The sequence below is a fragment of the Lontra canadensis genome, unplaced genomic scaffold, assembly GCF_010015895.1.
Source record: "Lontra canadensis isolate GAN:19392208 unplaced genomic scaffold, GSC_riverotter_1.0 scaffold30, whole genome shotgun sequence".
NCBI lineage: Eukaryota > Metazoa > Chordata > Mammalia > Carnivora > Mustelidae > Lontra > Lontra canadensis.
The window spans coordinates 10,791,556-10,806,859 of record NW_022631024.1 but is presented as its reverse complement, the minus strand read 5'-3'; the positions used below and the strand labels follow the sequence as shown (position 1 = coordinate 10,806,859).

The 15,304-nt window shown below is 43.3% G+C and overlaps 1 protein-coding gene across 1 annotated transcript in view; it reads left to right on the top strand.

The window, feature by feature from the left end:
* Nucleotides 1-15,304, top strand: part of PSMB7 (proteasome 20S subunit beta 7) — a 61,595-nt gene that overhangs the window by 19,335 nt on the left and 26,956 nt on the right. The window contains exon 6 of the mRNA XM_032865828.1: nucleotides 12,944-13,002. Within this exon, the coding sequence (XP_032721719.1) occupies nucleotides 12,944-13,002 (59 nt within the window). The remainder of the gene's footprint in view (nucleotides 1-12,943; nucleotides 13,003-15,304) is intronic.

Here is a 15,304-nt window from a genome sequence, read left to right as displayed (position 1 = left end):
ACAGATGTGGAAATTGAGGCTCAGAGAGGTGTGCGGAGGTCCTACAGCCAGGGTACTCGTGAGCCAATGTGGGAGCTGCGTCCTCTGTGACTTCCTTTCCTCGCTGTGTTACTGGTGTGATTGCTGGTGTGTGGCATGTGGTCCAGACCAAATATGATTTGGTCCATTCTCAAAAAAGAAGAAAGAGCCCCTTAGATTTTATTTAATCATTTCTTTTTTAAGAGATTAATTTGCAAGAGACTGCAGGTGATTGATCAGTGTGATTGTTGAAAGCCAGGCAGGATTCTTTGATTTTTCTTTATTAAGAAAGGGAAAAGGGCTTTGGTTGTATGTTTTATAGACAAAATGTGGGCTCTTTTAATTCTCAGATTAATTAGCTTATTCTTTTAACTTGCCAGCTTTTCTTTATTAGGCAAACTAAAGTAGTGTCAGGAGAAGCTTGGGGACCATCTTTTGCTATTAGTTTGGCAGTGTTCCTTGTAGCAGCATTGGCAAGGTATATAAAATTTTTATTTTTGCCCACTTATTCACATAAGAATTAATATGAATAAAATTTCAAGCATGACATTCCTGGAAATGAGGCCCTTGGACAATTTAGGAATACCAGCTTAAGGAATAAACATTGGTATGCATCATTAGGGAAGACTTGGGGTCACTGCCAAGGCCATCCAGGTAAAATTTGATCTCCAAATAAACTGGTTGTACATTTTCCTAATTACTGGAATATACCTCTTAAGCCCTAGTTTACAGAGCCTCCTAGCAATTAAAAAGATTTGGGACAGAGTAGTAAATATACTGGATGTCTCACCTTGTGGGCAAAAAGAGTCTTGGAATTAAGTTGGAATATCGGTAGGGAATTCAGACCTGCCATTTTCTCCATATTTTTACACTAAAGTGCAACCTTTGTGCAGACATTTTGATATTTCCACATGACTTGATTTTGAGAATTTTCCTGCTCTGGATTGAATTAGTGCACTACAAGATGGCAAATGTTTCTTTCACGTTCATTTTCAACTCTGAAATCAGCTATGAACTCATCACTGTATGTGTGGTTCATAGGCCTCCGTAAAAGCTGCCTCAGAGGGCATGTGGACTTCATGGCTCTAGCATCGCTGGAAATTCTTTTTCCTAAGAGTGTGGGCCACATGACTGTGTGCGGGAGTTCCACAAGCCTGGGGGTCTCCATCAGTATGAGAGTGATGCTCAGAGCCTGTTTTCTGTGGGACAGGGGCTGTGCAAGGGAGGGTACGCTATTCCGGTGGGGCCTTTGTCCAGACCGCTAGTGACTATGCAGAGTGGGGTTTCTGTAACCTGGAGTCCTAGAGGCATAACCTAGAATGCTAGAAAAAAATGGGAGCCTTGGCTCCGTCCTGGTTCTCCTTGACCAGGGCTGGTCACCTAACCCTTCTGAACCTCAAATCCCCCATTTTGAAAAAGAAACTGATTTTTTTTTTCTTTTTTTCTGACTTGGGAAGGTCCAGGGTTATTGGGGGGTACTGGAGTGTCATGTTGTGTGTGAACATACTGTAAAAAATATATGTACTTTTCTGTGTGTTAGTTGATCTTGACATTATTTTTCCAGGTAGTGTGGCATAGTAAAAAGAGCTGGTCTTTGGGGTCCAAAGTAGGTTCAGATCTAAGTCCCACATTTATTAGCTTTTGACCTTGAGCACTGATTTCATCTGTAGAATGGGGCTTAGAGGAGCTCTCCCATGGGAAACCATACATTAAAAAATTCTTTGTGTGTAGCACAGTAAAGATATTCAGTGCATGATATTTTGATCATTTAGTGCTAATACATGCCCTGTGTGCAGTTTTGTATACTAAGACTTCTGTCGGAGTTTTTCCTGCTTTGATTAATTATGATACATTTCAGAAGATTTAAAATTTGCAACACATGCGTATTATGTTTTAACATTTACTCTGCTGTGGAATGCCAGGAAATGAAACAACTGGAAACCAAAAATCCACAAAAGTTGGATTATGCATCTTGCTTCCTGGCTGCTGTGAAGGTCGTGTAAGCCAATAGATGGTGCCCTTATGTTAGAAAATGAGAAAATATTTACTTCTAAAATTCCTCATGGTGTTTCAGGGTATGTAATTTAGCCACCCCTCACCAGTTCTTAATCTATTTTGATTAGAGTGACTTTGTTCTTGATTCCATGTAAAAAAATATTTAATGCCTCTTGTGGGTAAAATTGAATTAGTGTAGATTCCCGTTTTTTTCTGCTCTGAGATTTACCATGATGTCTTTTCTGATTTGAGTTCAGTCCTTAGCCTACAGCCAGGTAAAAGCCCTTGCCAGACATACTTTTTAGAACAGTTAAATGCACTTCTTGCGGTTCCAAGTTCTTTGCTTTAGACCCCGCTGCAGGGAGAGGGAGGCTAACTAATTCATCTTTACTTGCTCTTGTTCTAGAATTGGGCCAGAATTGGCCCTGCTACAGAAAGGTGCCTTTGTACTCTAAGAACCTAGTGTTCAATTTTGACTTGCTTATAAGACAGACTATGTGGAAAGTCATTTTATGCATCAGAAGACTTCTCGCTGTGGAGTTCATAGAGTGAGGGATTTGCTGTCAGCCATAACTGCCATGACTAGCTTTGTGACTCTGAGTAGGTTCCTTCTCTTGTCTGAACTTAGTTTTTTTCAGTCTGCAAAATGAAGATAGTACCAGCTGGTCCATAGATGGATTCAATGAGAAAATCGATGTACCTGTGCTTTGCACATTTTGTTCAGTATGTAGGATTTCTTATCGTTTGCACACAGGTCTACGGACAAGATAAATCTTTACTGATTTATCTTATCTTATCTGGGTATGTTTTATAAATTATTAAACTCTGTGGTTCTTTGTCCTTGAGGGTTCTGAGGGGGCATGAAAACCTGAGAAAAGCCCGCAAAGTGGAATAAACTGCAGTTTGGGAAGTTACTTTGAAATGTGAACCAGAGCAAAGGAAGCCTTTGAAAGACCTGTCATTTCGGACTGCAGCAGGAGGGAGAACTGTGTGCCCTGTGCTCACAGTGCTGAGTGTCGGGGCGGCCTGGGGGAGCCTAGTGATACGGGAGACTGATGAAGGAGAGGCCTATGTTTTTTAAAGATTTTTATTTATTTATTTGAAAGATAGAGATCACAAGTAGGCAGAGAGGCAGGCAGAGAGAGAGAAAGAGGAGGAAGCAGGCTCCCCGCTGAGCAGAGAGCCCAATGCAGGGTCCCATCCCAGGACCCTGAGATTATGACCTGAGCTGAAGGCAGAGGCCTTAACCCACTGAGCCACCCATGCGCTCCAGGAGGAGGCCTATTTTAAGGTAATCCTCCTCCTCTGTCTTATCCCCTAAGCATTGGGTTGGGTAACTCCTCTGTTGGAAGGAGACCAATTTTCTATCCTCATACCTTGTGGAGTTTCTTAAAAATATGTTAATAAAACAAAACTTCCACTTTTTAGGCCTGGATTCCCTGATTTGTTAGTCTTTGCTTAAGAATAAGTGTTTATAACCTGTCATGTTGATGAGACATTGCAGTTGCAATTGTAAGAAAAACTTTGGGGTGCCTGGGTGGCTCAGTGGGATAGGCATTTGAGGTTAGGTGTCTGATTTTGGCTTAGCTCATGATCCTCAGGGCTGTGGGATTGAGCCTGTGGGGAGTCTGCTTCTCCTTCTCCGGGTGCCCCTCCCCCCCTTGTGCTCTCTCTGTCTCTCAAATAAATAAATAAAAACTTAAAAAAAAAAAAAAGAAAAATCCCTGTTTCCTTCAGGTGCTCTTAGATTATTTGATTTGAGTAAAATTTAACTCCTTTTTGACTATTTAGAAAAGGAACTGCATTTTTTTTAAATAAGTTTTTGAGTGAAAATGTCATTGGGTGCTTTCAAAATGTATTTCTAAGCATATTAAATGGAATAATTTTTTTTTTATTCATTGGGAATAAAAGGTAGACTCTTTGACATTGAGGTACATTTGCTGATGAAAAGGAAGCATTCTTCCCCCTCACGAGGGGTTTAAATGTAATACTCAGTGCTTACTCAGGAGTGAAAACATCAAATTAAACTGTTTATGCTGACAAAGGACAAATCTGGATTTCAGCAACCCATGCAAGATTGTCTGATTGCTTGTCCTGCCTCGCCTTGAAGCTTTTGGCCAGGACTTATAATAAAATGTGTGCATACAATTAAACCATTTCAAGTCGGCGTCGGAGTCTTCCCGGAGCAAGGAGAGGTGCTCCACTGCTCTCTAGTGGCTGAATGTGGTCCCCTGGCAACAGCTTTGCTTTATATCCATAAATCAGCTCTTCGCACATGGCAGTGTTGGTCTCCAAAGCAGGCACCAATACCAGGAGACTCGTCCTCGTAGACAGGAACGGAGTGAAAAATGATCCCGATCCATGGGTCTCTAAAAGCACCAAATTTTACCCGGGACGGGTGGCCACTTGACTAACAATGAGCAAGTGTGAGTAAGCGCTCTGTCAGGGAGAGCTGACACTGATGGATTAGAATGTTCTGTGTGGTACTCTCCTACCGCTGCCTACATCCTACACCTTGGCAGGCCACAGTGGCAAACAGGTCCTCGGGTACCTCCGACGGCCCGCTCCTTAGCAGAAGGAGCAGCTTTTTTCCTGAAAAGATCTGGCTAAATTGATTTAGGGAAAAGCAATAGAAATCCATTTCCTGCTGCCCGTCAGAACTTCGTGACTTTGAGAAAAGAAATTTTGAAGACCTCTGTTTCCATTAAAACAGCCAGCCCTGGAATTTGTTGAGAATGATGATATAAAACGGCTCCTGGAGGACGGGGACTTTGTCTTAGTGTAATTACAGTAGCTAGCCTTTATTGAGCTTTTACTCTGTGCCTGACATTCTGCTTTCCGCGCGTCATGCCCTGCAGGTTGCCCAGCCCCCCCAGTGAGGAAGGCACGTTCTGTCCTCTCCTCCTCTCATGGGGGGGAGAAGCTAGGGCTGGCGGGGCGGGTTGCTGGAGTGCAGCTTCTGGGAGGCCGTCGCCCTCTTCTTGAGGTGCAGTGCCTCCTGGAGTGGCTTGCAGGGCTCCGAGCACCTCAGTGCTGGGCTGGAGGATGACCCCGGACTGTGCCCCCTCCTGCACAGCAGTGCGTGCCCGGAGCCTGCTCCCTGCTGGACTCCTGGGATGGTTGGTTGGAAGGAATGAGTGGGAAGTTGCCCTTCTAAAGCCTGGAGCCACGAGACCTAGGTTTGGATCTTGGCTTCCCTCCCTACTGCCTGTACTGCCTTCACTAGCTGAGCCTGCCTTACCTGGTCTGTAGAAAGAGGAAATTCCTGCCTCACTTGAGTTCAGGGCCCGGGACCTGAAAGGCTCCCAATAAATGCTTTCCCCTTTTCCAGTCGGGGAGTTTGTGAGCATGGACCTTATTAGAAAAAGCAAATTTTTACCTGCTGACTTTCAGTTCCTTCTAGAAATTTGACTTAGAGCAGTGGGCTTTAGAAAATTATTTTAGTCTTTTATCGTTTCTTCAGTATATGTCTAAAAACATAGATTCTAGAATTGCTAAGTTTTGATTTAGTACTTGAGTGAACACTATAAAAATAAGTGGTTCATGTTTTCTTTCTTTTTTTTTTTTTTTTTAAACCCTTCTGTCCTCAAGCCATATTAATGCAGGTGTTTTTGAGTATATGGAACAGGTAAAAGTGGTATCTTAGATGGTAAAATTTTCATGATACATTTCAGATTTTGTCCTGAGTTGGGTTGTTTTCTCCGGAAAAGTTAAGTTCAAACTGAACTACCAGTGCCGATAAGCTAAGATCAGAAGTACCTTCAGGGGTTTTAGAAAATGGAGACTAATTTCAGTGTTCTTTTTTATTTAAAAATGTTTTCTGAATGGGACTATTTTAAGATAAATACTCAGAACAGATAGTTGAGTGGTATTGCTAAGCAGTGAATGACATCTGTTAAATCATATAGAACATTTAACTAAAATCCTGATCTCATTTGAATTTCTGAGCAAAACAACACAAATTAATCATACCCAGATGCGTGCTTATCATTCTCCTGAAATCTGAAGAAAAAGCAATTTAGAAAGCATGCTTTTTTTTTTGTGGTAGGGAGCTAAGAAAATAAAGCTGTTTCTGTGTTCACTTGATAATCTTGATTTCAAGCATTTGACTTTGCTACTTAGGAGGCAACACAGTGGAACGGAAGGATCATCAGATGCTTTTTAAATGCAAAATGATATGGGTTCACAGTCTCAGATTTGCTAATCATTGGTTATGTGATGGGGCAAGTTCCTTACCCCGGAGACTCTCCCATTTTGTAAGGTGGGACTTCTCGGACCTGCCTGTCTGAAGAGCAGACAGAGCCTATGGAACTCTGCTTTGACATTTCTTAAACGCTCTGTGTACTGTGTTCATTGTGGTCTCTTTAGTAGTTCGTGTGCCACAGCATAGACTTCTGGAGAAGTGGGATCTGGCTTGGGGCTGATCTGCTCAAAGGACTTCATTATTAAGAGGCTTTTTACGTTTCAGACCATCCAAAGGAAGCCCTCCTAAGGACAGTGGTAGAAAGACATGGTGTGTATATTTGTTTGTGATGATTGATTGCTGTCGTTCCTTGGAACTGTTGACTCGTGCCTGGGTTGACCTTCAGGCCTCTGTGTACGAATTTCAGGAGCCAGATGTGTGCTGCCGCCGTTAGCAGCACGACTCTGACGGCTGGCGAGGTCTTGGGTCTTTTTCTTTTTAATTTTTCATCCCTGTACCATGGCAAATTCTTATTTTCTGCAAGTTTATGCTTTAAAATATTGCAGGTAATGCTTGGTCTTTTGAAGAAAAATAAAGTTTGAGTAAACCAAATAGTACCACCCAGATTGAAGTGTACTGTTTTGACTTAACGGTTTTTCCAGATTTGTGGAATCTGTATCCTCTAAGCTTAGGTGTTAATACTGCTTTTGAACATGTTTTCGCCCTATTGAATATTTTAACATGGACATCTTCTCATTGCCAAAAAAGTATTGTCATGTTTAATGACCATATATATAATAATTTGTTTTTTTTTCCCTGTCATCTGATTGTTGGACCTTTACATTTACCTCTAGCTTTTTTTTTCTTTTTTTGCTAATCTAAACAGTGATCTTTTTATATACATAATTTGCATACTCACCCATTTATTTCTTTAAAATGACTCTCTTGCAGTGGAATTGCTGGGGGGGATGTATACCTTTATGCTTTCTGATTGATGTTTCTAAATTGCCCGTTAGAAAAGTTCTCTTCATTTTTGCTTCTACAAGTGTGTTAGATTTTCCTTTTCACTGCACTACAGCCCTGGGTAGTATTCTTCTTAATCTTCGTTAATGTAAAAAGAAAAAACAAAGGTATTTAATTTAAATTCAGATTTCTCTGATTATTAGTGACCTTGAACAGCATTTTTAAATGTGTACAGGCCGGTGCCTTTTTTCCTTTTTGTCAACTGCTGTGTCAGTGTCCTTTTTTCTGTTGCCAGATTGGCATATCTGTGACTCTTTTTAGTTATTAATGTCCTACATGCTGTACATCTCTTTTTGAGTTTCAGGGCATATATTTTACATTGTTTATGGGAGCTGGTCTCTCCCTACCCCTCTTTAAGCCAGTGGCCTGCTACTAATAAGAGCAGATACTTCATTTTACAAGATTGGTTGGAACTGTGGCCCCTTGTGGCATTTTTGCCTGGGACCCCCTTCTCCTGGAGGTCAGCAGTGTGGGTGACCCACACTGTCATCTTGAAGTGACTCAGTCCCTGACTGAGATGGGGTGCAGACCTTTCTGGGACCCCGCAGGGCATCTGCTGTGGGAGGAATTCTTTGGCCCCCGAGCAGGAGCAGCAGGCTGAGGCGGTGCCCGGCTGGTGGCCGCAGTGGGTCGGGGTGTGCGGGGTGGTTCCTGGCCCTCAGGTGGAAGAGGGCTGAGTTGCATCTCCTTCCCCCATCTCGGTCTCTATGCACAGTCTGGCTGTTGTGGGGCTCGGGGGTCTGGAGTGGTTGTGGGTAGGCGGTGAGGGTGAGCTAGGGAAGGACAGCGGGTGTGGGAGGTGAGCTGGTGGATAGCTGGGTAGCCGCCACTGTGTCTTGTACCGTCATCATTCTAAATGCTGGTCACTGGTTGCTCCTCGTTTTTCTGTTTTAAAGAGCTTTGTTCTGGAAGCAACATTGGCTACTCAGCAACTGTGGGTGGGCTGAAAAAGGCAGACTTGGTGGAGGTTGCTAAGGAGCAGCTACGTGAAAACTACTGATGAGACGAGGTTGTGGTAGTAAAATGCAGGAACCCACGGAGGGCATTTTACTCCTGTGGGATCACAGAGGTTTGGACCAGACTAGGACATACAATATGACATGGTTTTGTGGGTATAAAGCCTTTTTTTTTCCCCTTTGGAACATTGAACTTGCTGCACACTTGAGTTTGTCTTATATTCATCCCAGTATGGCAAATTAGGCAAAAAATGTTCTTGCCTACTTTATCAAGGCATTTACTGCTCTCATCACGCCTTCAGGGCCAGCTCCGAGTTTTCCCCAGCTCCTTCATTTGGACAGTTGTCCTGAAATCAGCCCAGCTTAATTCAGCAGCTTCTGTTTAGTGCTCGCTGTGTGCCTGAGACCCAGATACGAAAGGATGGGTGTGTTGCAGACAGGAGAGAGATAACCTCTCGGGGGGCTTGGTCAGGGAAGGCTCGTGGGAAGACGTACTCAGCCGGGGTTTGAAGGGCGCCTAGGAGTTCTGTGGACTGTCAGTGGGGGCAAAGGGCATAGCCTGGGCCAAGGGGGGATTGGCTTGAAATGGTTTAATTTAGGAAATTATTCTCAATTTTATGTTGATGGGGTTTCAAGTGTGAGGAGGGGGTCAAGGGAGACAGAGCCCGGGTCATGGAAGGTCATGCATGTCTCCTCTGAAGGTTATGCATGAGAGAGTGACTGTCTCCAGTCACACCTGAGACAGGCCTCCTGCCCTGCGCTTCTGAATCCTGTAACGCTAGACGAGAAGCTTTATCATGCAGTGGGACGGTTAAATGGCCTGACGTGATGTATGGCAGGGAGTGGGTGCTCCGCGAAGTGCTCTGCTTTATTCCTCCTTGGCTGCCTTCTCCTCCCTGCCATTAGCTGGGCTTTTTGAGGGCAGGCCTCACACCCCTTATTCCTGGAGCCCATCCTGCGTTTGTGGAAAGCATATGCCATCTGGAGCAGAGGCCGGTGTACGCTCTCTCCTGCTTTTCTGTTCATTTCTTCCTTAATGGAAAACCAGAGAGTTCTGACCAACTGTCTGAGGTGACTTTATTTTTCGAATAGAGAATCAGGGTAAATGTTCCTTCATGATTTTTTGCCTTGGTTTTGGGTTCGAAAGTGCCGGGTTGGTTTAAGTCAATGCCAAAGTCATGGAATGTCTCAGGGCATTACTGTGGCTTAAAAGTGGGATATAAGGGCGCGTGGGGGGGCTCCGTCAGTTAGCTACTCCCTTTGGCTCGGGTCATGATCCTGGAATCCTGGAATCAAGTCCTGCATTGGGCTCCCCGCTCAGCAGGGAGTCTGCTTCTCCCTCTGATCCTGCCCTCTCTTGTGCTCTTTCTCTCTCTCTCTCTCTCTCAAATAAATACAATCTTTAGAAAAAAGGGGGATAGAATATCTAAACATTTTGTAGGTGTCATGGCTGCTGTACTAGTGTGGCACTAGATGGGTGGTTTACTGCATACAGTTTTAAGTGGCACTGAAACACCTAGGAAGCCTGAGTGAAATGACTAAAGAATACTGGTCTCGTTGAGTTCACCTTCCTTTTTTCTTTTTCTTTTTATTTATTTATTTTTTTAAGATTTTATTTATTTATTTGACAGAGAGAGATCACAAGCAGGCAGAGAGGCAGGCGGAGAGAGAGGGGGAAGCAGGCTCCCCGCTGAGCAGAGAGCCTGATGCGGGACTTGATCCCAGGACGCTGGGATCATGACCTGAGCCGAAAGCAGAGGCTTTAACCCACTGAGCCACCCAGGTGCCCTCCTTTTTTCTTTTTAGTGGCCAGTTCCTCGTTCCTTCCCCCAGTTCCATTGCCTTGACATTATGTGAGGATTTGCGTCTTGTTCTTTTACCTCTTCGGGCAGTTGCAGTCCTATTTGAAATTCTGACTTCAGGGTTCTACATAGGCACATGTTCAGGGTTTCCTGGAAACCTGTTGGTAAGTCAGTGCTACTCCACCTCCTAGCACTTCCACATATTTCTGAGAAGGGGGCGCCAGAGTCCTCCTTTCCTAAAAAGCTGGGATCAGGAGCTAATTTGCAAGTGACTTAGAAATTGTTTTTAATGTTGAATTTCCCTTTCTTTTCAAGTTTATTTGGAGTCTGCTTATCTTTGATCTCAGGAGCAGCAGAATCAGGCAGTTTAGCAAGCTTCCGCTTTCCAGAAAACTTCTCAACATCGTGCACATGCTGTATAGGTTGGAGTGTGTGTAGTGAGGGGTGGTGGGAAAGGGGAAGCAGAAGTACAATGTAATAAAGACCCCTCTATCCTTTCTTCATTTACCTGGCTGGCACCTTCTAGCTCTTTAAAAAAAAAAGAAAGAATCAGTCTCTGATAGTGTGAGAAGCATCTCCACACTGGACACTTTTTGTTCCAAGAGTTTAGATTTAGTATATAATTTCCACTTAAATTTTGTCTGTAGCATTGTTCTAAGCAGGGGAAAAAAAGGTTTTCTTTTGATAAAGGAAGAATTATTATATTGGGAGGAAAGCATTTTTCATTCCTTAAAATACTGGATGAAGCTAAGCAGAAGGAAATATATGTGCCCAGGAAAAATAAGAGTAAAATTAACTTGTTTATGGTGAACTGCCAAAGAAAGGATGGCCCCAGAGAAAAGAACAGGGCTCCGAATTTCTAAGGAAGAATGTCTTTTATGGTAAGCTTGGTTTTCTCTTTTAAAATAGTTGATTACAGTTTTCCATAAAGTTGTTTGCTCTTAGGTTACCCACCCTCCCCTGTCTTTTTTTAATGTTTATTTCCGGCTTCTGGTATATTTACCCTTGGCTTTTCAGAGGGAGATTCTGGGATGGAGACTGGATAAGGCAAGCCTGCTGTTGGGCACTCCGCGGGAGCATTTGTATCTAGAAGTGTTTTTTCCTGAGCTTTCCTTATTTGCAGTTTTCTTGTTTCTTCACGACAGCTGTCCTTTGTTTTCCACACAGAACCAGCTTGTTTTTTTTTACTAAGACCAAGATTAGTTCTCACCTGTGTCTCAGAACAGACACTTGGGTTACTTTTTCCTCTTGATCCCCGAATCTCTGAGTAAGTGTGTGACTCACAAAATACTGGTGGACTTTGACTCTGTTTTCAGATTTTCAAGGACACATTTATTAACGAAATTCAAAGGTTTGGCTTTGGTGAATTTGCTCTTGCTTATGTGCTGGTTTTATTTGGGTGCACACTGGTTTATAGCTGCTTAATTTCTAGCTCCTTTCTGAAGGGTTTTTAATATCTCTTCAGATTCCCCCCCTTTCTCTTTAAAGGAGAAAAAATGGTAAGAGGGGAAAATGGGGTTGCCTTTTGCTCCCAAGCCTAAATGAATAGTCATTGCTTGTAATACCAGTCTACACTTGACGCTTCCTATGCTTTAGATGTGATGTACCCAGTGCTGTGAAGGTAATGATCCTCAACCACAGCAATATTCCATAACAGGAGTATCTGTCATATTCGTCGGGATTACCATGTTCATTGATTTGTGTCTGTAAATCTGCTGTTTCTACCCTTTAAATTTGATCTATAATTGGACCTCCTTAAATGGTTCAGAGAAGGTAGTCTGTATTTTCTCAGTGCAGCGTGGCTGTCAGCTTCTCCTTTTTCATTATACATTCAGCAGACTTGATAAAATCAGCAGGACACCTCATTTGAAACTGTTTAATCGCTGTCTTTTTCCTTTGCTAAAACCATTGAGGTGGTCAAGCGATGTACACAAATCATTTTAAATAGAAAATATGGTTTTCTCTGTGACCCAGCTAAATAGATAGTGTTATGCAAAACAAGTTAAAAAGTAATAAATGCCAAAAAAATCTTCTAATTGGAGTAAAAAATTGTGGGCAACTCTATCCTCTCTCCAAAAGTAGAGTATCCTGAAATATTGCAGGACCCTGTGAAGACAAGATGATGGTTTTCTAAAGATTCTCTGGTTTCTGAACAAAGCAAGTTTAAATTTTCAAATAGTGCTGAGCTGCCTTTTACATCCATTCAAAGGGCGCCCACACTTATTTGTAACGCCTTTATAGCCTACTTTTGTAGGGGATAGCTGCTCTCTGTTAATATCTATGCAGCATAACCTTTCAGCCATTTGCTATTGTGATAATAAATTTTTGTTTCTTTGTCTGTCATTTTGTCTACTCAGCTGTTACTCTTCAAAGTACGAACTAAAAATAATAGCTCTAAGTAAATGCCACATAATAAAGTGTTTTACAGTGGAAGCTGGAATAACCTGGTGGCTGCGGCTCGCCATCCTATTACCATTGCTGGTGCCGTGGTGTCTTCCCCGAGTGTCAAGGTGACTCTACCAGGGCCAGCTCATTAAAACAATCTATTCTTTCTAACGGGCTTGGTACTTAGCGCGATACCCAGCAGCCTGCCAGGGCACAGTTGTGAAGCACAAGACTCACGGCATAGCATGTATGAAATTATGTGGCATCCACTTTTTGAAAAAATACCAATTCTCCATAAGCTCATTTTCCTGCTTCAGCATTTTATTGTGACTAATTTACAATTACTCCTGTCAGTGGTGAGAGTAGGGCCAGTTGCAGGTTTGCCCGAGACGGTGGTAAGTATGATCTCAGGCTTTGGAGGAGCGTTGTTTACCTGCTGGATGTGGCCCTAGAGGATCAATATTGACACTGTGCTCTGGCGGGACACTGGGCGTGGTGCGCCATTTTGCTGCCCCGAAGTAGACGTGGAGGGAGAAGCCGCAGTGGGTAGATGACACTAAAGGTGCATCTTTCTCTTTCAGGTTCTGGCTCCTTGGCAGCAATGGCTGTGTTTGAAGATAAGTTTAGACCAGATATGGAGGTACGTAAACCCTGCAGTCCTCTTCTCTGTCACGGGTTTTTCCAGCTGTGCGTCGGACACTGGCAAATTGACGGCCGGTTTCTCCGGAGCTTGTACAGTGCTGTTGTTAGCTGGAATGCTCTTTGGCACAGGTCACCGTGTTTGCTGAGAAGACCGGTTGGTTGGGAGAGCTTCGTTTCGGAGTGGCCCTGCTGTGCCCTCCCCCAGGCTTGGGGAGCCACAGCCCTGGTCAGCCTCTCGCTTTGGCCTCTGGGCTGTCTGGGATCTTCTTGGCTGCAGATGTGCTGCAGCGTGGATGCTGTGCTGGGCACTTGGCTCTCTGTGTCTCGGTATCTCAAAATGACGAGGTTTTTTTTGTTTTGTTTTGTTTTCTTACTGAGAATAGAGAAACTAGGTCTTTGCGTGATACACAGACCTGGTCTGAAAATGGAAGCAGCTTGAAAAGCTCCTATCGATTGTTCTGCATCTGGAAGAAGAGGGGGACGGGACTCGTACGTGTAGTGGAGTGTTCTCAGAGGGTGACGGATCTAGTGGCGCGAGTCTGTTCGTAACAGATCCTTTGTTCTGTCTTCTTCGGTGGAGGGGGAGGGTGGCACCTTCTGAATGGCATCCCACCTGTCTGCTTTAGTGATAGATGTCCCCTGCCCATTGGGCAGCCTCCCCACACCCTGGATCTCCAGGAACAAACCCGCCAGTCTTCCGTTGTCACTTTTGAAGGGGCGTTCAGTGTGCTTGGGTACTTGGTGGCACCACGTGCTTCCTCCGCCGCGCTCATCCCTGCTGCTCAGCCAGCTGTGGGCGCAGAGGTCCGTGAAGTCAGCCTTCGTTGTCTGCTCTTGGTTTTTTGATAGCTGTTAATTTTGTGATGGCGCATGGCAACTTGTTTTCGACAGTTAGTAGGCTGTTTATGAGTGGCTTACCCTGTTCTTTCATACGTAGGCATCTGCTGTTTCCGCCTTTGCACTGTTGTTCTGTTCAGATACCAGAGGATGTCTCTGGGAATTACTTTCTGACAGTGCTTTATGCCTGCTCATCTGTGGAGGAGATTGCATGTTTAAGCATTTTTGTTTCGCCAGCTCGTTGTCTTTGGAGCACCAGCTGTCGTTGGAACTCTGAAGCTCTCTCTGCCCTTTAGGTTTGGGCCAAGTGCCCCGAGAGCCAGAGGATGTAGGGTTGTGGATCTGCCCATCCAGGACGGGGGTTTCCTGCCAGAAGCTCCTCTGCCTTTGGTGCGTGAGGTTAGCACACGTAAGTGACTTGGTCACTGATGGCTGGATTGCTCTCCTTTCTTGGACATCTGCCAGAATTAAAACCTATGACCAAAGGTAGGATTTAGCTGGGTGTTTTGTAGTGAAAATAATAGTGTCTCGCTCCAATTAAGAATAGTAAACAGGTCCAAGTATCAACTGTAAATGAGATTAGGATTCTGTTCTCATTTCTCTGTTCTCATCTCAGCATTATTTTCTGTTTGGGGTTCTTAAGTACAGAGGAAAAATAAGATGTACTAGGTCACTTAAAAAAGAAAAAGGAAAAAAAAAAAAACAAAAAAACTCCCAGTCTCCAGTCTAAAGGAGAGAAGTTCCTGAGTTTTCACATAGCCATTAGAACTAACAAAGGTATGGGGAAAAAGACTCTGATGATTTTTGTTTAGAAAATCGCCTCAGGAAAAAAAAAAAAAAAGAAAAAGAAAACCACCTCAGTAATGTCAAGCCCTCCTTTAAACCACATTAATCTTTTCAAATTTTCTTGAGAGCTTTGTCTATTTCCAATTGATTGGAACCTCCATGTTAGAGACAAATGAGAATTGCAGAAAAAGTTGAAAGCATGAGGTATATTAAAAGTGACTTAACACTCTGCTAAAGTAATTTTACATTATTCAGAGTTTGGATTTGAAGTGATTCAAAGGCCATGAATTTAATATTGATGTGATTCGAGGAAGTAAAGGGACATGAGATCATCCTTTCAATAAGATTTGTGGTATCGTCAGTCTGGAGAATGTGGTCCTTAGATCGATTTTATATGCCGCTCAGACCACTTGATATTCTGTATCAGCTGTGAGACCTTGAAATCGCCTGGCCAAATTCCCATTTCAGATTGATTAATTAATTTTACAATTTCACGTGATTGGTTTTGGTCACGGAAGTTGTTGAAACGACGCGGACTGACAGTGAACACAATCGCTTTATTGTAAAGAAGGTAGTACCTGCTTCTTTGGTCCGTAATAATATAACAACTGTCAGGAGATAATACTTAAAAAATGTACAGGGTCATTGATAGATACCAAAAGAATTTATTGTAAAGA